At 39.3% G+C, this 27230-nt stretch overlaps 1 protein-coding gene across 2 annotated transcripts in view; it reads left to right on the forward strand.

The window, feature by feature from the left end:
- The first annotated feature begins 3396 nt into the window (after positions 1–3396).
- The window catches only part of TPK1 (thiamin pyrophosphokinase 1), a 329713-nt gene continuing 305879 nt past the window's right edge, over positions 3397–27230 (forward strand). For both annotated transcript variants that reach the window (XM_024758048.1, XM_024758049.1), the window contains exons 1-2: positions 3397–3485; positions 3878–3936. In XM_024758048.1, the coding sequence (XP_024613816.1) occupies positions 3894–3936 (43 nt within the window). In that variant the 5' untranslated portion in view covers positions 3397–3485; positions 3878–3893. The remainder of the gene's footprint in view (positions 3486–3877; positions 3937–27230) is intronic.

Genomic DNA, 27230 nt, shown 5'->3' on the forward strand with positions numbered 1-27230 from the left:
TTTTTTTTGTGTGTGTGGTACGCGGGCCTCTCACTGTTGCGGCCTCTCCCGTTGCGGAACACAGGCTCCGGACGCGCAGGCCCAGCGGCCACGGGTCACGGGCCCAGCCGCTCCGCGGCATGCGGGATCCTCCCAGACCGGGGCACGAACCCGCGTCCCCTGCATCGGCAGGCGGACTCCCAACCACTGCGCCACCAGGGAAGCCCAACAATCACTTATTGAATCTCTATTATGGGTGAGGTATCTTGTTTGCCTGGAGAAATAGCAATGAACAAAACAGATATGGTTCCTGCTCTTAGGAAGCTGTCACGCTAGCAGGGGGAGAAAAACCATAAACAAGTAAACAAGTAAGTTAAATAACTACAGATTGTGAGTATAGCTCTGCAGGAAAACAAACAAACAAGCCTAGATGAAATAAAGAGTAACCAGGGGAAGGAAGTCAGTTTTGTGCTGAGGCTGGTTGGATGAGTCAGCTGTGAGAAGAACTGGAGAAGAAGCAGTCTAGGCTACTGCTAATATTTATTGCTGTTGCAAACAATTTCATTATGAACATTCAGTAAATACTCACTGATTGCTTACTCTTTGCCAGCAACTGTGCCCGAGTGTGAGGATTGAAAAGTGAACAATTAAAATTTGGTCCTAGTTCTCTTGGAGCCTACATTTTAGGGTAATTAAATAAAATACAAAGACCTCAGCATAGTGACTGGAACATAATAATTACTCAACCAGTGTAAATGTGTCTGATTATTTAAAATACTATTTGCAATCTGGCAAGTAAATTTATCTCATTGTTCAAATTTGCTCTCCGAATGCTATTGAGGCTGTGTTTTTCACATTGTTTGCCATTTGAATACCTTTTGTAATTTGCCGGTATATATCCTTGTAATAAAGAAGAACAAATCTGACTCCATATTGGATCTGTTTCTTTTACTTTAACCTTTGTATTCTATTGCTTTTGCTACAAGTTAATCACTAAAGGGATGTTGCCTATGCCTTAAAGTATACATAATGGCCCTTCTCTGGGAACCCTGCCTCCCATGCTGAGCCTTAAGCTAAAATACTTTCCTTTGGCTCATATGAAACATCATGACTAGGCCCACCTATGAATGGCTGCAGGAGAAAAGAAATTAACACATCCCCTCCAGAGTCTGGCTGGAACCAGGGAATATTTACAATAATGTATCACTTTTTTTTACTTCACCTCCTCACTTCCCCCTCTTTGTCCTGTAAAAGAAACTAGCATCCAAACCCAGACAAGTCGTTCTTTGGGACACTAGCCCACCATCTTCTCTGTCTGCTGACTTTCTGAATTAAGTAGCTATTCCTTGCCCCAACAAATTGTCTCTCAATTTATTGGTCTGTCAGTGGGGCAAGCAGTATGAGCTTGGACTCTGTAGCATCCTTGGTCATCCATTTACTGGTCTGTTTGCTTTTTACTGATATAGATATAGCAACCACTTGGCTATTACATGGGCACAGTCTCCCTCCACCTCCAGTCTGTTGTCTTTTAGTTTCACTAGTGGCATCTTGAAACGTGGACTTTTGACATTTATTGTGGTTAATATTTCAGTTTTCTTCAGTAATGACTTTGGGAGAAACTTGAGCAAGATTACACATGAAAACTTTGCAAGGATGTGTGTTACAAATATAAACAAGGATGTCATAAGGTGTAAGTGGAATACGTCTCATATTGATGGAGAGGGACAAACGTTTGTTGCAAACCTGTACGTGCTAGGCACCTGCCCAAGTGTTTATCCATACCAAGTCATTTGATCCTTACAGAACCGTTCCAACGTAGGCAACATTGTTCCCATTTTATATCTGAGGAAACTGAGGTAGAGTTCCAATGTCTCACAGCTAGTAAGTAACATAGTTGAAATGGCCCACCCATGTAACTGTGATGGCAAAGTCATAATATTTAATTTTACAATGATAACTGTAAAGTCCCTAGCAGTTTGGTCTAAAATTGACTGTGAGATAGGTGTAGCCTTGGCTTAATAGTGGTGAATGTGAAAAACACCTGCAAGTTCTATTTGATCTGGCAGCTGAAAAAGTTAATGAGCATGGGCAATGTTGTACTTTTCTATGGTTGCATCACTCCTGGAACATTGTGTCCAGTGTCCAAGATAAACACAGACGGGTATTAGTTGAAGCGTTGAAAATAGGTTTTGTTTAGTAACTACTGACAGTCGAGAAAGAGCTGAGTTCTATTCCTATTTGTGGAGAGGCGACTGGAACGTTTTAAAGGGAGGATGAGAGACGGGCAAGAGTGGGAGCTCAATAGAGTTAGAGAAGTGAAAATTGCAAAGCGTCGGTCAGTATAAAAGCGACTAGACCAGCTTCGTTTGCTAACTGTCAGCTGCGGAAGTGAGGAGTCTATCCTCCCACAGAGACTGGGAGCCAGAGGCCCTACCCTTCCTGAAGACTGCCTCTGCAGGGAATGGCTCTCGGGTCTTTGAGAGAGATGCTTCTGAGTCTTAAGAAACATATTCACAATTTCAAGCCCTTTGGGAGGTCGGGGGCCTGCCATCAGCTGTTGGCTAGAACTTTCTCAGCTAGGCATTTTAATGGTTGTGTGTCCTAGGGATCCGCCTAATAGAAACCGTGATAGAGTTGGTCACGTCTCTTAGCGCAGGGGTTTGCACGAGTTGTCACGTGCTGACAGTTGCACGGTTCTCAACAGCTGTCAGAATCACAGTTTCTGAGCAACATTAAATACAGAGGATGGGAACCACGATGGTGGAGTCTAAAAATCATGTCCTGTAAGAACCTCGAAAGAACAAGAGTTTAGCCTGGAAAAGGTAAAGCCTAGGGAGTCTAAGTCTATTGATCTGGTTTGCACAGTCTTGGAAAAGGCTGCGTGGCCACAGAATGAACTCTTAAAGTTGGGAGTGTTGGAGCGAGCGGAGCTGCAAGTAAGCAGCTTAAAGTTCCTGCCAACGAAAACATTCTGTGATTGTTGCAACCAAGTGAAGACTTTAACGAAGGCGTGCTCCTTAAGTACACAAGCTTCAAGCGAGAGATCAAAAAGAATGAGGACCGAGAAAACGGGCTCTGGATAACTTGGGACGTTTGCTTGTCTCTGATGCCAAGCTGACGAAGGGTAACGGGGAAATGAATGCTTGGTTTGGAGCAAATAGCGGCCTCCGTGCCAAAGTTCAGTGACGAGCGCTCGGCAGAAACACCAGCGATGGCTTCGGGTACGAGCTAGCCTAGAAGAGAGTGCGGCGCGGGAAGAATGCAGCGGCCGGGTGAGCAGATAGTACGGCGCCCTCACCTGCGTGGACACGCGGTTCAGGCGGGGCAAGCTGCTTGCACGCGCCTCCGGCTCCCGGAAGGAGGCGGGGCCGCCTCAAGCGCCGTTCACTTAAATCTGCGAGCGGGGAGCACGCGTCGCCGAGGTTTCTCAGCTGAGCGCCGAGCGGTCGATCGCCCTCGTTCCCGCAGTCTGCGCTCCGCTCGCTGGTGGCTCCACCCGCCATTATGTAAGTGCGACAGCAGCCCAGCGCGCCGCCTTCGTTCCCGGCGTGCGGGCTACAGGCCGGGGCGGGGAGGAGGTGGCCGCCCCTCGCCGCTCTGGCTTTCTTGGCTCCCCCGGTCCCCGGATGGTGACGGCGGCGCGGGGAGACGCTGGATGGGGCGGCCCTGTCGAGGCACGCGTGGCGCCCGCATGCTTTGCCCCTGGCGCCCTGGAACCCCTCGGGCTCGAGTCCCCCGCGTCCCCGCCGCCGCGCGCCCTGCCTGCCGTGCCCGGGCCCGCACGCCAGGAGCGCGGCTCACTCGGTGCTCCGCCCCGGAGACCAAATGTACTGAGGATTTCGCGCGCTGTTTAATTAGCTAGAAGTTCTAATGTGGCGTTTTTATGTTTTTAATGCAGAGACCAGTAATCCGTTATGGAGCATGCTATTACCCCGTTGGAACCCCTGCTTCCCACTGGTACCGTATTTCTTAACACGTTTTACAGTGATATTGATGTGCTCACCCCCAGAGCCTTGATGAGGTTAAGAGGGCTGGACTCCAGACCCAGAATGGTTTCCAGTCTGCCTCAGATGTCCTCCAGTTAGGCATATTACTCAACCCCTCTTGTGCCTCAGTTTCCTTATCTGAAAAAAACGAGGATAGTTTTTAGTCCTTGCGGTGTAGAGTTGTTGTGAGGGCTAAAAGATGATGTATTTCATGCCCTTCACCTGGAGAAGACTAAGCCCTACTTGTAATGTGAGCTCTTAGGCCCTTAACAGCCTGAACTAATCTTTAACAGTAGAACATTAGACGCCAAAGGGGTAAAGGTCAGTCCTTATTACCTTTATTATTGCCTGCCCATGGTGACCGTTTGTAATCTATGGAAAATGCCTGAGGTTACCCAATAAAAAATGCTTTAAAGATGTAATACTCAAGAATTTTTATTATTTCTAAGTGTAAAGGCATTGTAATTCACATGGAAATAGGTGGAAGAATGAGTTCTTTGAAGCTAATTGTTAGTCGCAGTCATTGTCGAGTGTAGTAACTGACTTGTGTGCTAATTGCGTGATAAACATTTTTTATTTACCAGTTTTTATTGTGTTTCTGTTGTGTAGAACTTCTAGTTTATCAGTTCATCAATTTAAATAGAATGCATAGCTTTTTCATGTTTAAAGTTTTCTCTAAACCCATGAATTCACGAGTATTTTTGGGAGGGGGCGGGATATTGAATTTGATTTGAACTTGTCAGCTTTCCCACATCCTGGGAGTATTTATGGTAAAACAATCAAAGGATCATAACAGTAGGGAACACTGACTCCTTCCTCTCCAGTCATCTGCTGTGCTAAGTTGTTTATATATACTTCATATCTTATTTTACAAGTAAAGGAAACAGGTAGTAATGGAGCTAGAATCTGAACCCAGATATGTTTACATTGACTTGGTTAAGAGGTTGGGTGTTTAATCATAACTAAACGGCTTCTCCTAAGTTAAGAAAAGCACTGGCAAACATAAATGTTTTGCAAATGAAATTTCATAGTTCTGTTATCCAGCAGTGGCGGCACTAATAGCATTTCCAAGAGAGAGCATTGGATTCAGGTGGCCTGTTGACGTTAAGATTTGTTACTAAATCTAAGTGCTTTAGGTTTCGTTAGAAAGGGGGATTTCTAGTGTTCTCTACCTTTAATGAGATATGTCATATAGATAGTGCTGCATAGTAAAGGTTGGAGTGAGGCAACAGGGTCTCAGGGTTTAAATCTGAGCTTTGCTGGTTGTATTTCAGTTTCTACATCTATAAAATAGGAATCTTTGGTAGGGTTACTGTGAGTATAAATGAGTTGTAAAACATGTAAAGCACTTGGCTTCAAGAGCGGTAAGCTCTTAGATTCAGCAGTAAGGCTAACATGGTTGGATCTCTGGGTCAGTGCTGAGATAGCAAGGGTCTGGAGCAATAGAAAAGTAGGAAATAGTAGGAAACACAGGCAGTTCTGCTCCCTCTGTGTTTTATCAAAGGCTTAGGAAGGAGGCCTGGACTCGTCAAGTCAGACATGTGTAAGCTCCTCACTGGGACAGGGCATGTGGGGGAACTGTAAAGAACTGTGATATCCTCTATGAAGCACAGATCTACCAGGTAGAATCCCGAGCTCCTTGGAGGAGATCTTTGGGATTTAGTGGTTCTCCTAGTTTCCTCCTGTTCCTAAGGGTAACAGTTTGTACAGATTCCCATCTCTTCTCAAACACTGGCCTAGAAGCACGGGCTCCCTAGAAGTTTACTTCAACTCTAAATAAATGAGAGATGTTTAAACACAGAAAAGTGTATGATGAGGGACCCTTGCAATGCCTGGCCTCTTATAGTAGTTCGGTAAGTATTCGAGGTTAACTTTACATTTAGAGGGATTCCCGTCATCAGACAGACACAATACTTTATAGCAGAGAGGCAGTTTTTGTATTGATAACTTCTGTGAATTTAATTTTTAGGCATGATGTACCTATAATGTGTACCCAGATTTAGTATAGCAGGCATCCTGACAAACTGATTCTCTTCAGATTAGCTAATTGCTAGGTGGACCAAAATGCACATCTCTGGAATGATCATTAGCTCAGGGAAATATATATATTTTTTTCTTGTTGTTGTTGTTTCTTGCGGTACGCGGGCCTCTCACTGTTGTGGCCTCTCCCGTTGCGGAGCACAGGCTCTGGACACGCAGGCTCAGCGGCCATGGCTCACGGACCCAGCTGTTCCGCGGTATGTGGGATCTTCCCGGACCGGGGCACGAACTCGTGTCCCCTGCATCGGCAGGCAGACTCTCAATCACTGCGCCACCAGGGAAGCCCGTGATCTGACTCTTAACCACTATTCCGGAATACTTTTTTTATCACCTCTCTGTGTCCAAGCCAAGCTGAACTCCCCACTGTTTACTTATGTGAACATTTATTGGAGCTTCAATACTTTCACCTTAGCTCATGCTACGTTTATCACCTTGAATGTTCATTTTCAATCCTTAGAATTGTTATTCTAAAATTTTAGCCATTCCGGTGAGTGTGTAGAGGAATCTGTGGTTTTAATTTGCATTTCCCTTGTGGCAGAATGCTGACCTTGTCACTTGTTTATTGGTTGTTTGTACATCTTTGGGAAATGTTTGTCTCTTGCCATTTTTCTTTTTCTTTTTTTTAAGTATAGTTGATTTTTAATGTTTCAGGCATACAGAGTGATTCAGTTATACATATATCTGTAGCTATATCTATATATTCTTTTTCAGATTCTTTTCCATTATAGGTTATTACAAGGTATTGAATATAGTTCCCTGTGCTATACAATAGGTCCTTGGTGTTTATCTATTTTATGTATAGTAGTGTGTATCTATTAATCCCAAATCCCTAATTTATCCCTTCCCTCTATTTCCCCTTTGGGAACCATAAATTTGTTTTCTGTGTCTGTGGATCTGTTTCTTAAGTAAGTTCCTTTGTATCATTTTTTTAGATTCTGCATAAGTGATATCATATGATATTTGTCTTTGTCTGACTTCACTTAGTATGATAATCTCTAGGTCCATCCATGTTGTTGCAAATGGCATTATTCCATTTTTTTATGGCTGAGTAATATTCCGTTGTTTATATATGCCCCATCTTTTTTATCCATTCATCTATCAGTGGACATTAGGTTTCTAACGTGTCTTGGCTATTATAAATAGTGCTGCTGTGAACACTGGGGTGCATGTATCTTTTTGAATTAGAGTTTTCATCTTTTCCAGATGTGTGCCCAGGAGTGGGATTGCTGGATCATATGGTAGCTCTATTTTTAGTTTTTTAAGGAACTTCCATACTGTTCTCCATTGTGGCTGCACCAGTATACATTCTCATTAACAGTGTAGGAGGGTTCCCTTTTCTCCACACCCTCTCCAGCATTTATTATTTATAGACTTTTTGATGATGGTTATTCTTGACATTTTTCTATTGGGTTGTCTGTGATGTTTTTAAAGAATTTAATTTGTAGGAGTTTCTTTTTCTTAATTGAGATATAATTGATATATAATGTTGTATTACTTTTGCTTTGATACATGTATATATTGCAAAATGATTACCAAGTAGGAGTTTCCTTATGTTTTCTGGATACATAGTTCTTTGTCTTGATTTTCTCATCAATAAAATAGAATGACACTTTCCAAGGAGAGTTATGAAGATTAAAGAGTATCTGTAAAGCGTTTTAACACTGATACATAGTAAGAATGCAGACATTTTAGTTATTTTGCTCATTGACTTCTTAACGTTTTATCTAAAGGTTTTTTTAAATTGATGAAGAGTAATGTTTAACTGGTAAGCACATACTATTGCCATTGTAAACTCTGTAAGTATAGGTGCATTTTCAAAATATTCTTAAAAATCTGGATTTTGTTTTTGCTTTAGTGTCTGATCATTTCAGTTTTTATCAAGCTTTATATTTAGAGCTCCATATGTTTGAAAGTAAAGTATTTTAAATACTTCATAGCTAAAATAAAAGTGAAGAGTAAAACCATCCTTAGAATCATTATTTTACATGTGCTCATTTCACAAACCTATGACATAGAGCAAATGATTACAGAGGTTTTAATTTCTGGCTTACTAAAAATACTGATATTTAAACATTTTTGTAAACTTTCACAACATAGTACATACGCATTATAAAAAGGAGATATGGACAAACAAAAATGAAATAAAAATGCTGTATTTCAGCCTCTCACAGATTACCACTGTTATCTCCATGTTTGTGAACATTTAGTGTGTGTATATTCATATTTATATCCCTCCAGATACTTTCTGTGTATAAATACAGTTAGGTATTTTTAAACCAAAATGAGAACGTACTGTGAGTTGCTTTATTCTGTTCATAACTCTACTTTTCCATGTCAAATGTCAGTGTGTAATACCCAACCATATTTAAATGTTCTCATTTTCAAAACAACTTTTCCAGGTGCTTGTTCCAAACTAGGACTACCTGTGCATTTGGTTCAGTCTTTTTAAATCCAGCACAGTTGTCCCTCACATTTTAAAATCCCCCTTAACATTGAGTATTGACATCTATTTATTTTTATTTTTGGCTGCGTTGGGTCTTCGTTGCTGCGCGCGGGGGTTACTCTTCGTTACAGTGTGCAGGCTTCTCGTTGTGGTGGCTCCTCTTGTTGCGGAGCACGGACTCTAGGCGTGTGGGCTTCAGTAGTTGTGGCTTGCGGGCTCAAGAGCACAGGCTCAGTAGTTGGCCCACGGGCTTAGTTGCTCCGCGGCATGTGGGATCTTCCCAGACCAGGGCTCGAACCCGTGTCCCCTGCATTGGCAGGCGGATTCTTAACCACTGCACCACCAGGGAAGCCCCAAGTATTGGCATCTTAAATAAAGTGTTTATATCCCTCTTAAGTTGATATGACGGAATAGAAAAATACAGCAGTTTGGTATGAATCATTCACTTAGAAGTATATATAATAAACTGTAACTGAAAAGTTCCATTTTATTTTCCCCACATAATTTCATCATAAATTTGTGCTAGAAAGCCTTTTATCTATCACTCTCCATTTCTTTGCAAAAAGATTATATACATTTAAATTTTGAAAGGATTCCTGTGACCATAATGCTCTTGGGAGTTATTTCTTCCAAACTGAATTACCATTGTTGAGGTTTATTATGAATCAAATTACCATTTTAAGTATTATGAGCACACACTTGATCAAGTCAGCATTCTTATATGACACATTTTTGTAACAGCTAACATTTACATGACACTGTGTGCTGGGCATAGTTTTAATGCTTCAACAGGGTAAAACCTATAGAAAAGTTCTGGACCTAGAAGTCCGGGTTTGAGTTTTAGGCATCCTCTTCGCTCGTTATGTGACCTTGGGCATGACGCTCAATTTCTTAGAGCCTTAGTTTCTTTATGGAAAGTAGGAATATATACAAACGTGAACTCCTTGGTCAAATTTAAGCTAGTATAAAGTATAAAAAGCAAGTTTAAGTAGAGCCTATGCATATGTAAAATATTTTGTGTTAGATCTTTATTATATTATTACATTTTGAAATCCATTCATTTTTCTAATTCTCAAAGGAGATAGCTATTTATTTAGTAATGTGTTCACTTAGGGCTACCAAAACTATTTTTTCCTGGATTCTGTATTTTTCTTCCATGCTTGTTGAATTTATTATTTCTAGATGCACGAAATTCTTTATAGTGGTCATAGTTTTTTGACGCCTCATGGTTAAGTGGAAATGAATCTGGGAATATCTCAGATTCATTCCTATACTAGTATTCATATACTAGTATAGTATTCCTACCGTCTCTTGTATTTCTGGAACTTAATTTCCATGGAAAATGCCTAAGTTTGTAAAAGGAGTATAAAACCTGAAGATGGATATTAGCGTTCCCCACTTTACTAGAAGCTAATTTGGGAATCCCTGGGTAATCTGTATCTAGAGTTTTGGTTCCTTTGTGATATAAATGTGTACTGGCCACCTGCATCAGTAGTTCTGTGCATTTTGCAGCAACAGATCTCTCAAGAACCCTTGGTGATGACATTCGTTGGTACCAAACATAGTCCTAAACTGTTAACTCCCTTCTGTAATCTCTATTTAGCAAATCCTTATAAGAATGACATAAGGGTAGATCTGAGTTATTTGCATTTGCCTTTATTTTTAAATTACAGATGAAAAATTCTTCAGTGTATAGTAGCAAGATGCTTCTTGGTCACATATCCCAACTAATTAAGCGTTCTTGTTAGACATTCTGGTTTGTTCTCTTTTTTAGATCTGGGCTATCTAATATCTGTGGCTGTTGAGCATTTGAAGTATGGCTAGTGTGACTGAAGCACTGAGTTTGTAATTTAAGTGTGAAAAGCAAAACCGCATCAGTTATTAGAAAAATTTGAACTGTTTGGAACAGTGTATTAGTTTACTGGGGCTGCCGTAACAAAGTGCCATTGATTGGCTGGATTAAACAGGTTTATCTTCTCACAGTTCTCGGGCTGGAAGTCCATAAGGTGTTGGCAGGGTTGGTTTCTCCTGAGGCCTCTCCTTGGATTGCAGATGGCTGCCTTCTCTCTGTGTCCTCACATGTTGCCCCTTGGTCTGTGGGTCATCAGTGTTCTAATCTATTTTTATAAGGGTACCAGTCCTATTGGATTAGTCCCCACTCATAGGACTTCATTTTACCTTAATTACCCCTTTAAAGGCCCTATCTCCAAATACAGTCACTTTCTGAGGTGCAGGAGGTTAGGACTTCAGCACAGGAATTTATGCGGGACACAATTCAGCCCAAAAGAAATAGTGTACGTCAGTTTACTTTTTCAGCTGTAAACTTTTCAACTTTAAAAAAAATTGACTCGGTCCACATTTCAGAATTCTCATGATTACCAAGTAAAGGGAGGTTTTAATATCACTCCATTTGAATATAGCTGGTGGATGAATTAAAAAGTCAATGTCAGTCTCTTACTTAGTTGCTGTTTTGTACTTCTATACAAAATTTTCTCTATTCATTCAACACTTCCTGAGTATCTAAATTTCATATGTACTTTAAAATTTTCTAGTGGCCTCTTTAAAAAGGTAAAACAGGTGAACTTTAATGTCTAAAATGATATAATTTCAACATGTAATGAGAAATAAACGATTGTTAATGCAGTAGTAGTTGACATTTTTTTGTACTACATCTTCAAACTCCATGTTTAGTTTACACTTCTAGCACGTCTCAAATCAGATGCTAAATTTTCATTAGAGATACTTTAGTTTGATAATTTGTCAAATATTTTGTTTTTATTCGTATCAGCAAGGGTGAACTCACAGACTCATACTTTTGGGATAAACTTGATACACGGAATAAAATGTTTCTTTCCCACAGAAAGCCTTTGGAGACAGGTATTGGAGCTAGGAGTACAACCTGGGTTTTCTGACTGTTTTTCCTAGTATCAACATGGCTTTTTTGTTGTTTAAATTAAAGTGCTATGCCTGCTTTGAAACTTGGAAAACTGGCAGGTTGGTTGGTTTGTTTGTTTCTAAAGAAATTTTCATCCCTTTGTGGATGGCATATAGCCCTCAGGCTAAAGCTTCTGCTTAAGGATTGTGATGTCTTTGCTCTCCAGGGATAGCTAAGAAATCGAAGAGGCAAACTAGTGGATTTTCCAGTTTCAAGGGTTAATCCTCTTTACTCATCTGCCCAATTAGAAATCTAGCCCAGGTAGTCTTCAAGTCTCTTGCGTGTTAAGGGGAAAGTGTCTGCTTTGACTCTTAATGCTTTTCCTGGTGTATAACTCATAATTGTTGGACTCCTTTCTTTTTATTCTCTTCAGTTTATTTCTCACTTACTAAGACTTTGCTGTCATATCTACACTTTGTGTGTTTGTAGTTTAACTTTTCCATGTATTTTACTTGATTTTCATACTTGCCTTAATTTTTGTTGTTCTTTTAATTTGTTTCATTATATTTGAAGACAAAAATGTTTGGTTCATCCTCATTCTTAATGGCCAAATTGTTTCTTTTGCCTTAAGTAATATCTCATTAACTTTATAAGCCATCTTTTTCCACATGATCTAGAGAATCAGTTTCCTTTGTTTTGGTGGTATTAAGTGTCTGCAGCATCCCCCAGCACACCTTTTCCATATTAGCGTTTTAATAGCTACATGCTTTCCGAAACAAAAGCTTCTAAAGTGATTTAAAAAATAATCTTAATTTTTAAAAAGTCTTGTAAATTGGTCCTTTGTAGCATTATCAGAAATAATACTGTTCTTTTAGACAAAACAATTGAAAACATCAAGTGAGGAGCTGTGGGGGCAGCTGTAATATTCGCAGTGCTAAGATGTCATGGCTTGGTCACACCAAAAAGGAAAAAAATCTTCTGTGGTTTTTGATACATTAACACCAGATGTCTTTGGAGGTTCTCTAGGGAAATGAGGTATGTTTGTGCATTAACTTCTCCTTCAAATGAATTGTATTCTCTTTTTTTCTTGGTTAAATCCATCAGAAAGAGTTATTCTTTGTAGGTGGAAAACAGATGCTCAAACAAATGGATTTCATTCTGAGGGTATTTCTGTATCTTTATCACACCATTGTCTTTGAAGGTGTTCATTTATCACTGTGTAATAGTTTCTTTTGTTTTTATGACTTTACAGAATTTAAGCTTTTGATTTACTCTTAGGCCATGTGTAAATTGTATAAATTGGGCTTCTGGCCCAGTTGCCGCTGTTTACGTTGAGGCAACTTTATTTTTCTGTTTCAAAGTAGGAAAACTACTCTTGCAGTTTATTCTTAATGTGAGTAAAAGTGCTGTGAGTACTGAATCCTGTGTGGAGAGACGACTTTAGAAATCCTTAGTGTTCTGGGGCAAGTGTGTCTTTGGTAGCGCCCCTCTGAGATGGCTCTCCGACTTTTTTGCTTGAACATGTTCGGGTAGTTCTGACTTTTTGAGAAATTACATACTGTTGTTGGTCAACTGATTGTTTAAAATGTGTACTTAAGCTGAAATTGACCTTTAGTTCTCTTATTTTTCAACTGAAATCATACAGAAGACTTTGACTTACTTTCTACTTAATTGCCTTCAAATACTGACAGACCTTAACCAGATTTTTCTTCCTTTTTTCTCTTTTTCCAGGCTAAATACTGTAGTCATGTATTCAATAGTTATTGGAGGATTGCCGTGTACCAGGAACCGTTCTAGGCAGTGGAAGACATAGCAGCAATTTTCCTTACATTTCTTATTTCTCAGTTCCACTATCCAGTATAGGCATCAGTAACCTGCTCCTGAAAAATGAGATGTCCTTCTCAAGAACACTTACTGAGAGCCTCTTTTCCATTTTTTTAAAAAAAAAGACTTTATTTTTTTTAGGGTAGTTTCAGGTTTACAACATTATTGAGAGTTCTCATAGAACTCTCATGTATAGAGAGTATGTACAGAGTTCTCATGTATAGAGTTCTCATAGACCCCCTACACATGCATAGATAGCCTCCCCCATTGTCAACATCCTCCACCAGAGTGGTACATTTATTACAGATGATGAACCGACAGTGATAGATCAAAATCACCAAAGTCCGTAGTTTACTGTAGGGTTCACTCTTGGTGTTGTACATTCGATGGGTTTGGACAAATGTATAATGAAATATATCCTTATAGAATCATAACAGCATTTTCACTGCCCTAAAATCCTTTGTGCTCTGCATATTTATCCCCCCACATTGATTTTTTAATTTTTTTCCATAATTTTGCCTTTTCCAGAATGTCATATAGTTAGAATCGTACAGTATGTAGTTTTTTCATATTGGCTTCTTTTATCTATTAATATGCATTTAAGGTTCCTCCATGTCTTCTCATGGCTTGATAGCTCATTTCTCCTTAGCACTGAATAATATTCCATGATCTGGATGTACCACAGTTTACCCATTCACCTACTGAAAGACTTCTTGGTTGCTTCTGAGTTTTAACAGTTATGAATAAAGTTGTGATAAACATCCATGTGCAGTTTTTGTGAGGACATAAGTTTTCAACACCTTTGGGTAAAAACCGAGGAATGTGATTGCTGAATCACAGGGTAAGATAAAGTTTAGTTCTGTAAGAAACCACCCAGCTATCTTCCGAAGGGGCTGTACGTTTTACTGTCCCACCAGCAATGAATGAGAGTTCCTGTTGCTCCATTTCCTCACCAGCATTTGGTGTTGTCAGTGTTCTAGGTTTTGGCCATTCTCATAGGTGTGTAGTTGTGTCTGTGGTATTGTTTTAACATGTGTTTCCCTGATGATGATCGATGTGGAGCTTGTTTTCATGTGCTTATTTGGCACATGTATAACTTGTTTTGGTGAGGCCTTTGTTAAGGTCTTTGGCTCATTTTTTAATTGTTTTCTTATTGTTGAGTTTTAAATGTTTCTTTGTATATTTTGAAGAAAAGTCCTTTATCAGATCTATCTTTTGAAAATATTTACTACCAGGCTGTGGCTTGTCTTCTCATTCTCTTGACATTGTCCTTTGCAGAGCAGAAGTTTTTTTTTGTTTTTTTTGTTTTATTGCGGTACGCAGGCCTCTCACTGTTGTGGCCTCTCCCGTTGCGGAGCACAGGCTCTGGACGCGCAGGCTCAGCGGCCATGGCTCACGGGCCCAGCCGCTCCGCGGCATGTGGGATCTTCCCGGACCGGGGCACGAACCCGTGTACCCTGCATGGGCAGGCAGACTCTCAACCACTGTGCCACCAGGGAAGCCCAAGAGTAGAAGTTTTTAATGTTGAGGAAGACCAGTTTATTACTTTTTTCTTTCATGGATTGTGCTTTTAGTTGTTGTACCTAAGAAGGCATCAGCATATGCATAGTCATCTAGGTTTACTTCTTATGTCTTAGTAATTTTGAAGTTTTGTATTTTACATTTGGGTCTTTGATCCATTTTCATTTGATTTCTGTGAAGGCTGTAAGGTCTGTGTCTACATTCATATTTTTGTATGTGTATGTCCAGTTGTTCCAGAACCATTTGTTGAAGAGACTGTCTTTGCTCCATTGTATTGCCTTTATTCCTTTGATAAAGATCAGTTGTATTTATGAGGGTCTATTTCTGGGCTCTTTATTATTTTCCTTTGATATATTTGTCTGTTATTTCTGATACCACACTGGGAAAGCTTTGAGTTTCTCACCATTAAGTGTGATGTTTGCTGTAGGTATTTTGGAGATAGTCTTTATTAAGTTGGGAACATTCCCCTCTATCCCTAGTTTACTGAGAGGTTTTATCATGAATGGGCGTTGGATTTTCCAGATGTTTTTTCTGTATGTAGTGAAATGATCATGTTGTTTTTCATTTTTAGTCTGCTGATGTGATGGATTACATTAATTGATTTTTGAATCAGTCTTGCATACCTGAAATAAATCCCACTTGGTTGTGGTATATAATTCTCTCCATACATTTTTTGGATTCAATTTGCTAATATATTCTTGAGGATTTTTGCGTGTATGATCACGAGAGATCTGTAGTTTTATTGTAATATCTTTGTCTGGTTTTAGCATTAGGGTAATGGGGGCCTCATAGAATGAGTTAGGAAAGTATTCCTTCTGCTTCTATCCTATGAAAGAGATTGTATAGAATTTGTATGATTTTCTCCTTAAATATTTCGTAGAATTCACCAGTGAACCCATCTGGGTCTCATGTTTTCTGTTTTGCAAGGTTATTATTGATTCAATTTCTTTAATAGATGTAGACCTCTTCAGATCATTTATTTCTTCTTGTGTGAGTGTTGGCAGACTTTCAAGGAATACGTCCATTTCATCTAGATTATCAAAAATTTATGGGCGTAGAGTTGTTCATTTTATTCTTTTAATATCTTTTTAATTTCCCTGGGATCTGGAGGGATGACCTCTCTTCCATTTCTGTGTTTTCCATTATTTTAAACTGTAGCATTTGCAGGATATTGAGAATCCTGATCAGAAGGGTTTTGATAAATCATCAGAGGAGAGAATAGTGCTTTAGGATTCCCAGAAAACCCCCAGGAGAATGGAGCTTTTCATACCCTTCTTTACATTTATGAATTTCCTTGTATGAGACCTTGCTACTTAGATTGAAGTCCCTATCCTAGCACTATTGGTATTACCTGGGACTTGTAAGAAATGCCAAATCTCAGGCCCCACTTTGGACTGACACAATAAGAATCTGCATTTTAACAAGACCCCTACGTGAGTCTTATGCTCCTTAAAGTTTGAGAAGCACTGACCTGAGAAACATACCAGATTCCTTTTTAACATAATTAAAACAATCTCCATCACATTTAAGGATAATATTTATCGTTATTCAAACTTGCTTTAAGCTAATAGCATACGGTGGTTTTCTTCAGTGCTTTATTGTTGTCTGTGGAAATGCCTCGTGTGATCGTGCATTCAGGACATACACACAGTGGCAGAGATTGGCTCCCCTTGGTGTGACGCTGCGATCTCTTTCTCTGCATCAGCAGTAACTGTGGTGCATGTCCCCTCTGTTGGCAGTTTGTGCTTTTCAAAATATATGCAAATGATTCTGATGGTCTGTCAATGTAGTTGGGATATAACCTGAGGCTTTTCTCTGACATAATTTTGTCTTGATGTTGCTAATCCTTGTAATTATTTTTTCATCTCCACAGAGGAAACATATACGTATTTCAGGCTGTATAATAATTTCATTGAGCCAACCTTTTAGTGCCTACTATACATGTGGCATCATGCTAAATCCATGCAACTGAAATACGTGATCCAGGCCTTTATGGAGATTATAGCCTAATAGAGCAAATAGATGTGAAAATCGGAAATTAGAGTGCAGTGTGATAAGAGACATCATAGAGGAAATCCTGTGTGTTAAGTGGATTGCAAAGAAAGGATTTGAGACTTACAGGGTTTCTGGAAAGAATATTTAAGCTGGGAAATCTACTTAAGTTATTCCACATGTTTCACTTTTGTAATTAATGCTGTGAGATAGATTATATCATGGTCCACATTATATGTTGAAGGAAAATTTCTGAGAGTGGAATTACGGAATCCAAGATCTGAGTCCCTACAGTTTCTAGTACATGTTACCAAATGGCTTTCCAGAAAGGTTGTACCATTATGTGTCCAATAGCCACATAACAGACTGTCCCTTGTAGTACGTCCTTGCTGGCAATGCATACTCTGCAATTCTTGATGAAAATACTCCTGGATTGTAGCTGCCCTTGCTCCCCTCCCATCTCCTATGATTTTTGCTTTACTTCTGTTACTACCTTCTGTAATCTGAGTTGGGAAAACTTGTTCAAGACTTGAAAATGAGCAAAAGAGATTACCTGGTGTCTTTTCAGTGGAGTACTGGGCTTGTCTTTGTGGACCCTCCAGTGACTATATTTGGGGTGTATACTTTTTACTCATTTTCTTTTGTCTGAGCTGTTCGGCAACTCCGTCGGGGTAGAAGTTGTGACTGATGGTTGTGTGAATGATTCTTATCCATCATAATGCATAGTTTTTACCCAGTAGAGTTACAGTTGATTTAAACGCCGAAAAAGAGAGAGCCCCTGATATTTTATTGCCCTGTAGCAGAGATTTCTAAATTTTCTTTCTGTTTATGGCACTCTTAATGTATCAGTAATTTTTTCACGGTGCCACTAGGCGAAAGGAAATGCCTAATGGTTCCTTTTTGTTAAGCAGTTAAGTCCAAAGACCTAAGTAATGTTTGTTCATTGTTTCTGTTAGTTCACTGAGGCACCCTGAGTGCTTTGGTGCTTATTTCTCGAATCCTTCTTATAATGGAGTCACCATTTTTGCATCTATTAGCAAATTCATTTTAGTAATCTTGTGTCTATTCAAAATTGAACTGTTACCGCCGTTAGTTAATGAGTTGAATAATACCTTTGGCATTGTTCATTTTATGAAAGTCATTTTTTTTTTTTTTTCGGTACGCGGGCCTCTCACTGCTGTGGCCTCTCCCGTTGCGGAGCGCTCCGGACGCGCAGGCTCAGCGGCCATGGCTCACGGGCCCAGCCGCTCCGCAGCATATGGGATCTTCCCGGACCGGGGCACGAACCCGTGTCCCCTGCATCGGCAGGCGGACTCTCAACCACTGCGCCACCAGGGAAGCCCCGAAAGTCATATTTTTAAACTTTGGAAAATTACACTCTAGCACCAGTTATGTTCTTATCTCGTCATTAATTTAAAAGGTGAATAAGTAGATAATTTTAAATTTCTTTGAACTCAGTTTCCTGATGTGTAAATGATGTATCACAGGCTGTGAGCTTTAAAAGTAAAAATGCATCTGGAAAACAGCATAGAGCCTGGCAGGAAAAGGGACTAAGTGGGCGGGACACACATGCCCCAGACTACACAACGCACAGTGTAGTGGTTACCTAGTGTTTACTGGGGGCAAATGTACAAGCAGAGAAATAGAGCACATGTGATTCCCCAGGCTCCCATCCTGCAGAGAGGTGCTTAGGCTGGCACCTCTGGCCTGGGACGTGTCTTGGAGGTCGCTCCAGGAGAGGAACTTCACCCCATAATGTCCCACATCTTTGCTGGAACCTCTAGGTGACTCTCTCACAGTAGGAACTTCTGGTTGGTGCAAGTGGGAGCCTTGGCTCCTTGGCAGCTCATCTGAGCCTGTTCTTTGATTAACTCTGACCTGCTGAGCTTGCTCTTTGAAAAGATCCAGAAATGGGGGAAGGGAGGGAGGCGAATGAACCTCCAGGGCCATCCAGATTTGTATTTGTATAAGATGAAATAGATATAATGGTCAAAAACTTTACATTTAGGCAACAATTAAATAATTTTATGCATTTTAATTTCTTTATGCTTGATCTCCATGTGCTAAATATTACCTTTTAACTATAGAAGTGACTTTTTATCTGAAGCAGTGTTGCAGTCAATTCTGAAAATGGTTTGCCCCCAAGTTCAAAATTTTTTAATTTATAAATTTTATAAAAATTTTAATTCTGAAATTTGCAAGTAGGATAGGATGCATTTGGGATTGATGAGGTATGCAAGGAATGGTGGGTAAAAGAAGCTGATATGTTTGTGATAGACTTGAAAGGCTAGGAACATTGACGTAGGAATATCAGGAATAGAGCAAGCCTGGGGAGAAATGAGATGCTGATGGGAATTTATAGGCGTCTAGTGCCAATGGCTTTTATAGTTTTCAAAACCAGATAAGTCTTGAAGCCTGGTGGAAACTTTATACAGTTTTTGTTCAAAACTATACAATAGTTTACCTCTTTAATTTCTGCTGTCTCTTTCTTGATTCAAATTACTATTATCATAGGAACAGTTGGTTTTTCAAAGTTCTCTATTGCCTATTATCAACTCACCTATCTGAATTAGTGTTGCCTGTTTCAGTGGATATGTTGCCATGTGCCTGCAGTAATTCTTGTTAATTAAAAAAAAAAAAAATCTTGGGACTTCCCTGGTGGCGCAGTGGTTAAGAATCCGCCTGCCAATGCAGGGGACATGGGTTCAAGCCCTGGTCTGGGAAGATCCCACATGCCGCGGAGCAACTAAGCCCGTGCACCACAACTACTGAGCCTGCGCTCTAGAGCCCGCGAGCCACAACTGCTGAGCCCACACGCTGCAACTACTGAAGCCGGCACGCCTACAGCCCGTGCTTCACAACGAGAAGCCACTGCACTGAGAAACCCGCGCACTGCAACGAAGAGTAGCACCTGCTTGCCGCAACTAGAGAAAGCCCGCATGCAGCAGCAGAGACCCAATGCAGCCTCCCCGCACCAAAAAGAAAAAGATCTAATGTTAAGGGACCCCTTCACATGTGCTGCTTCATGCTAATGCCATTCATAGAAACTAATGGTTCAGCTGAAGTTTGAATTGTTCTGTGATATGAGAAAACTGAAAGGATTATGCATACTGTAGTATGGTATACTTGAAATCCATCATAAATTCACCCTTTCTATGACTGTTAGGAGATGAGTTATTGTTTCCACTTCCCAGGTAGGAACAATACTTGAGATAAAGTCTGACATTACACTTTTGCCCTTCAACTGTTTTTTGAAGTGTAAATGGCTTATGTTTAGTCAATCTTCTTGTTAAGAAATCTAATCATTTTTATGGCCTCTGATGAGAGCTGGAGTTGCTGATGGCAGCTATTGACAGACACAGAAGAACTACTCAGGTGAGACAAGGACACTTTAAAGATGGTTGAGTTCTGTGAGGAATTTTCTGCTCGCTTGTGCCATACCATTTGGGCCATGTGTGAGCTGCGTCAACTGTACTTACTCCCTTTTATCTCTTTGTGTCTGCATCAGTCAGTCACTTAACCAAGCAATCAGTCACTTAACCAAGCTCAGAGTCCAATATGTAAGGTCTTTTTTTTTTAACATCTTTTTTGGAGTATAATTGCTTTACAATGTAGTGTTAGTTTCTGCTGTACAACAAAATGAATCAGCTATACGTATACATATATATCCCCATATATCCTCCCTCTTGCGTCTCCCTTCCACCCTCCCATCCTACCCCTCTAGGTGGTCACAAAGCACCGAGCTGATCTCCCTGTGCTAGGCGGCTGCTTCCCACTAGCTATCTGTTTTACATTTGGTAGTGTATATATGTCCATGCCACGCTCTCACTTGGTCCCAGCTTACCGTACCCCCTCCCTGTGTCCTCAAGTCCATTCTCTACATCTGCGTCTTTATTCCTGTCCTGCCCCTAAGTTCATCAAAACCTTTCATTTTTTTTTAGATTCCATATATATGTGTTAGCATACGGTATTTGTTTTTCTCTTTCTGACTTACTTCACTCTGTATGACAGACTCTAGGTCCATCCACCTTACTACAAATAACTCAGTTTCATTTCCTTTTATGGCTGAGTAATATTCCATTGTATATACGTGCCACATCTTCTTTACCCATTCATCTGTCCATGGACACTTAGGTTGCTTCCATGTCCTGGCTATTGTAAATAGAGCTGCAGTGAACATTGTGGTACATGACTCTTTTTGAATTACGGTTTTCTCTGGGTATATGCCCAGTAGTGGGATTGTTGGGTTGTATGGTAGTTCTATGTTTAGATTTTTAAGGAACCTCCATACTGTTCTCCATAGTGGCTGTATCAATTTACATTCCCAGCAACAGTGCAAGAGGGTTCCCTTTTCTCTGTACCATCTCCAGCATTTATCGTTTGTAGATTTTTTGATGATAGCCATTCTGACCGGTGTGAGTAGAATACCTCACTGTAGTTTTGATTTGCATTTCTCTAATCATTAGTGATGTTGAGCATCCTTTCACGTGATTGGGCTTTTGTTGTTGTCATTATTGAGTTGTATGAGTTGTCTGTATGTTTTAGAAAATAAGCCCTTGTCAATCGCAATGTTTGTAAATATTTTCTCCCAGTCCGTAGATTATCTTTTTGTTTATGGTTTCCTTGGCTGTGCAAAAGCTTATAAGTTTGATTAGGTCCCAGTGGTTTACAAAATGACTTATTATAGATTATTCTGTCCTTTTCTCCTTCCTCTTTTTGTGATCTGAGCCTTGAATTTTTTTTTTTTTTAAACTTTCCCCCTCTTTTTTCTTTAAAACCACCTTCCAGTCTGCTCATTAGAAAAAAAAAATTTATTTTAGTTTTGGCTGCATTGGGTCTTCATTGTTGCTTGCAGGCTTTTTTTAGTTGCTGCGAGCAGGGGCTACTCTTGGATGCAGTGCATGGGCTTCTCATTGCGGTGGCTTTTCTTGTTGCGGAGCACGGGTTCTAGGAGCATGGGCTTCAGCAGTTGTGGCTCTCGGGCCCTAGAGCATAGGCTCAGTAGTTGTGGCACATAGGCTTAGTTGCTCCGCGGCATGTGGTATCTTCCTGGACCAGGGCTCGAACCCGTGTCTCCTACATTGGCATGTGGATTCTTAACCACTGAGCCACCAGGGAAGCCCTTCCAGTCTGCTCTTGATCTTCAAAGGAGTTTGGGAAATAAAGGGAAGTAAAGGAGTCCTCAAAATAGATTTTTGAAGTGGACTGAAAATAAATACATATTACAGGTTCTCAAAGTCTCTTATGCTATAAATCGTCCCTTTGTCTAAACAACCATCTGCTCTACTTTAGCCCTACCTCATCACAGAGTCTTTTATGGATAGACAGGTTTCTTTTTATATACAATTCTGTTAATAAATGACTTATTGCAATATGTTGACTCTATTTTTGACAAAACTTAGTATATGAAAACATAGAAACCTAATCCAAAACTAATTACTGCAAAACAATCAATACAGGCTTCCGTGGTAGTTTTGTGCTAAATGGTTTATTCTGCCGTAGAATTACATAGGAGTGAGGGCGGTGGATCCTGAGCATTTTGTAAGTTATTGGATGTAGTTATTGTGAATTTTTAATCAGTTTTTGCCCTTTTGTGCTAGTTGAGAATAAGATACTTGACTTGGTTTAATTAAAAAAAACTAAAGTTAATAGTGAAAGATCCTAGAAGAGTGTCAGATTTAACTTTGCAAAAGACATATATTATTGTGTTGATTGGCTCTAATAAACAATAACTTTGTATAGACAGCTGTACCCAAAGTATTTTTTTTTTGAACTTTTAAACTCAGAATATATTTTCTTACGGAAATGAAATTACAATGTTGGTTAAGTTCTTAGACTAGCCCATAAAAGCCCATTTAATGCATAGCGAAGTAGAATTATAGTACTTCTGGTAATGGGATATTGTTCCTAGCTTCTGAAATTCTGGCAGGAAGGATGAAATCAGGACTCCAGAAGTGGCAGTGGAAGCAGGTTTGATGGCACTGGAGGAAACACCCCTCAGCTGGGAAGTACAGCATTGGAAGTGGTGGTTTGTACATATGTGGGCCCTAAATCCTCTTGATTAGTCAACATTGCCTGTGTTGTGTTCCAACTCATTTTTCTTCTTTGGATCTCTTTTTAAAAATTTTTTATTATGTTTTTTGCTTTAAAGTTCTACTTGCCCAGTAAGTCATAGGGTGCATTATAGTATTTTAGTTTTATTCCCTTCGCATAGTCATTATGCATGAGCAGTTGTAACTTTCAATTGTGAAAGCTCATTATATTGTGAAACTGAAATCTGAGTGTTCTTCAGGACGCTTGGAATATACTGACAGGTTTTTCTTTGAAAATTAATTTCTTTTATCTTTGTTCAGGATCTTAACTTAAGCTTTTAAGATAAGAACTAATTTCATGAAGAGCTGTTCTTCTTTCCCATAATGTGAGAATCCCACATAGTGTTAGCAGGCTAAAATTCATTGATAGTTGAAGAGTAATTCTTCTCCATTTTTAATGGCAACACTGTCAAACTAGTGGTAGAATGATGCAAATAATCATTGTGGGCTGTAACTATTAGTATCCTAGACGTGTAATTTCAGGTGTATTCAGTCTTTATGCAGGCTTGAAATCTAGGCAGTTGATCCGATAGTTTTCACATGCCAAGGTTTTAAAGTTTATTGTATTTTTATTGAAAGTTCCCATGTAAAGTTTCTAAGGGGTGACTGAATAAGCTGAGTTACTCCAGAATTAAAGGTGTCATGGTTTTCTGTCTGGCGGTTTTCTGCTCTCCAGAAGAAAGGTGGAATGGCATATCTTCTAAAGCTGTAAGCTTACTGGTTTTCTGTCTCTGGCGGTTTTCTGCTCTCCAGAAGAAAGGTGGAATGGCATATCTCTAAAGCTGTAAGCTTCAAATTCCCTTTTCCTTTTTTCCCTAAACTTTCCTCTGTTTAAGGCTAACTTGTTAAAGCTGTGGTTAACCCTTGAGTATAAGATTTCTTTGCTCTAAAGAGAAAAACTAATCTTGAGATAGGAGTGCTATAAAGGAAGCTTTGGTTTGGCTTAATAGTGATCAGATGGCTACAGTTCTATTCTGGTTAACTCTGAACTGTAATCTTTGGGTAGGCTCTGGAGGGTATAACATTAGTTTCAGGTTGAAATGGTCCTCTAAATTTAGATTTGACCTTTCTTTTCTTTAGATTTTGCCGAGCAGATTTTTATCCTTGGAGGAGTACTTCCCTGTTGGTGCTCTCCACTTCTACAATTCTCCTGATTCTTCATGAGCTGTTCAAGCATTGTTTTCATGGCCTCTTCTTGGGAGAAATTGTGTTGTACTGGATTGGTGGTTGGATTAGATGAAGTTCCCTTTCACCCCAGGAGCATGTGGTCCTGGCCTGCCTTTTCAGAGTGCACTGCATTGTATGTGGCCACAGGTAGCTGTTGGGGATTCTGGAGAGCTTGATCGTGGGTGGTGAAGAAATCAGTTTTGTTTCCTCTCATGAGTGCACAATGGGGATGAGAAATATGGTAAAGTATATTGTAGAGAATGGGTGTTAACTAAGGAGTTCAGACTTGAATTCGGTTAGGCTTCTGCTCTGACTGAATAGCAGGAAGTAGCTAACATGTTGAAGAAAGTATTTTTTAGTGAAAAAAAAGTAGTGGGCTTTCTATTTAATGTAATTACAGATACAGAAGACTATCTGGGCATTTATGACTGAGCTTTTGAATAAGCCTCAAAGAACAGTAAGAGAATATGAAAAGTGCCAACATCTTTGAAATACAATACTGAAAAAATGCCATCACAGTCTCTGAAATTGTATGCAGAGATAATGTCATTAAAGGAAAAGCTTCATAGAAGTCGCATGTAGGGCAGGAGTTTTTCAGTAACTTCAGGATTCAAAGTAAAGTCTTTTTTATAATGTGAAACTTGATGATAATATACAGGCAAGAGTAAGTACAGATCCTTTGCTACTGCAGGGTACATACAGAGGAATGAGTATAATTTGCTATGAAAATATTTTTATTTGGATCTCCAGTGATATTTACATATATTTGGGTGGAATCCATTTAAGTTTAGTTACACAGTTAACTGAGGCACACAGAAATGAAACAGATTGCAGGAGGATAAATTATTTTAACAGCATGTCATAATCACAAGAGTAAATACTAGCTTACCGTTTCTCTTTTATAATCAGAGTTTTCATTACTATAAGATGTCACTTTAAAAAGAACCTTGCATAAGTGTAATTGGTTGTTTATTAACAAACAAATCCAGAAGCATGAACTCACTCTACTTGTTGAGGAAATAGAATCTGTGTAGTTATCCATTTCTTGAATTTTATGATAATAAATTGTGATTACTGACGTTTAGTGTATACAGATGTATGTTTTGGGGATTACTTTGGAAATATTTGCTTTATATTAAGTTAAAATGGAATAATCTTATTCTTTTAAAAAATTTGAAATCATTTCATTTTATTATTGAAAAATGAACTTTTTAAGTTTCTTCCCTAAAATTTTATTAGAGATAATTGAGATTTTATGTTGCATTAAGTTATGTTAAAACTTGCGTAACGCTGATTGGTACAGGTTGGAGGTAAAAATGTAAATTGAATATTGCAATTGAAGGGGAGCAGAGTACATGACCCCAAAATATGACACTTGGGCATGTAGATTATTTTGAGCTGAAGGCAGTCAAGACCCAGAAGACTCGAGAAAAGAACTTTACCTCTCCCTTAACTACCTAAAAGAATTTAGATGGGGATTCTGGCTCAGAGAGAGCTGTTACCAGAAATAACTGTATCTGAATGAACTATCTGTATAGCAGGGCAAACATCTAATTACCAAACATCTGTTCTTACTGTCCTATGAATTGCCCTCCTGCCCTTTGAAGCCCCGGGCCCCTATCCCATTCCTTAGCTCAGGATGGCATATTAAAGCCTCAGCTTCCCTACTTGCCCTTGGATCTCATACTCTTATGGGATTTCATACATATGTAATTAAATTTGTTTTTCTCCAGTTAATCTGTCTTACATCAACTTAATTACTAAACCAGCCAAAAGAAGCTATAAGGGTAGAGGAAAAATTTTTCCTCCCAAGCACACAATCAAAAAGATTGGTATTGCTACGTGTTTTTCCCTCCTTTACTTAGACACATATGATGACCCGTAAAAATGTGGAAAACGAAAAATACATTTAAGAAAACTTGCAATTAAGGGAGAATAACTTCTTTGAGAATAACTTTTTTTTAACACTCGGTATTGTTTAGTATTTTTATAATAAATGTTGTGAAAGTAACACATTTATTCCTCTATCTGTGAGAGAATGGTTACAGGACTGACTTCTCACGGATACCCAAATCAGTGGATGCTCAAGTCCCTTATATACAATGATGTAGTGTTCGCATATAACCTATACGCATCCACCTGTATACTTCAAATCATCTCTACATTACTTATAATACTTAATACAATGTGAATTTTCTGTAAGTAGTTGAAATTCAATATAAAGAGTCGTTGGTGTGTGGCAAATTCAAGTGTGTTTTTTGGAACTTTCTGGAATTTTTTTCCCAAATATTTTCAGTCTGCGGTTGGTGGAATCCACAAATGCAAATCCCACAGGTATGGAGAGCCAGCTATTCCAGCCAGGCATATTTTAAAGAGGGAGGATATTTGTGGATGTGTCCAAAGCTAACTGTGAGCACGTAATTTGATACCATTCTTGGAAGATAAAAAGTGATGAAGTTAAGGCTACATAGTTGCAGGTAGCTTTAGTACTGGCAGCAGGAAATGAGCTGTTTCTGAAAACAGCATGAAATGTAATTCAAAGTAGCCATCTAATTTATCAGCAAGAACAAACTGCTCCTGTTCTAAAGTGTATCAGTTACTCTAGGTACCCATTATGGCCTGCTCAACCTAGTGATGTTTGCTCAGAACTAGGGAAAGTTTGCCTATCTTTTTAAGACCTCTTACATTTCTTTTAAGTGTTCTTTAATTAATTTTGAATTTGTATCCACTTACTATTAAAAAAACCTTTTTACTGATGTATAGTAACCAGAATAGTATTTAGCCTGATCTGTTTTCACATTTTGAATGCACCGTGTAGTCAGCACCTGAGTCACCTGGCTGTTTCTTTTAGAGTATGTTGACTCTGGAGACCTTACCTATGACAGCATTCATTGAAGGTTAGACCCCTCAGAGACTTTTTAGTATTTTACACTAGCTAATATATTTACCAAAATATTAAAAATTATTTAATTTTCTGAAGGTACTTGGTAAAAGTCTTAGTGGAGCCTTAAAAGAAATCTTAGTGTAGACTTAAAACAAAATGATAATGATTTTTTTTCTAGGGATACTGGAATGTTGATAAAATTCTCTGTACCTGTTTCTGCTTCTTCCCATGCTCCATGTAGTGTTCAGTTTGAACAAGCACTTAAAAAAAAACAAACAGCTCTTAATTTGTGCCAGGTACTGTGCTAATCTGGAGGGTTACAATAATGAGCAGGCATCTAGGTCTTCCTGATCCAGGAGAGAGAAGTAAAACAACAAATCAGCATGAAAATTGCTCTAATAGAGTTAGGTACTGGAGTATTTGAAGA

Source organism: Neophocaena asiaeorientalis, unplaced genomic scaffold (genome assembly GCF_003031525.2).
Source record: "Neophocaena asiaeorientalis asiaeorientalis breed wild unplaced genomic scaffold, Neophocaena_asiaeorientalis_V1.1 scaffold206, whole genome shotgun sequence".
NCBI lineage: Eukaryota > Metazoa > Chordata > Mammalia > Artiodactyla > Phocoenidae > Neophocaena > Neophocaena asiaeorientalis.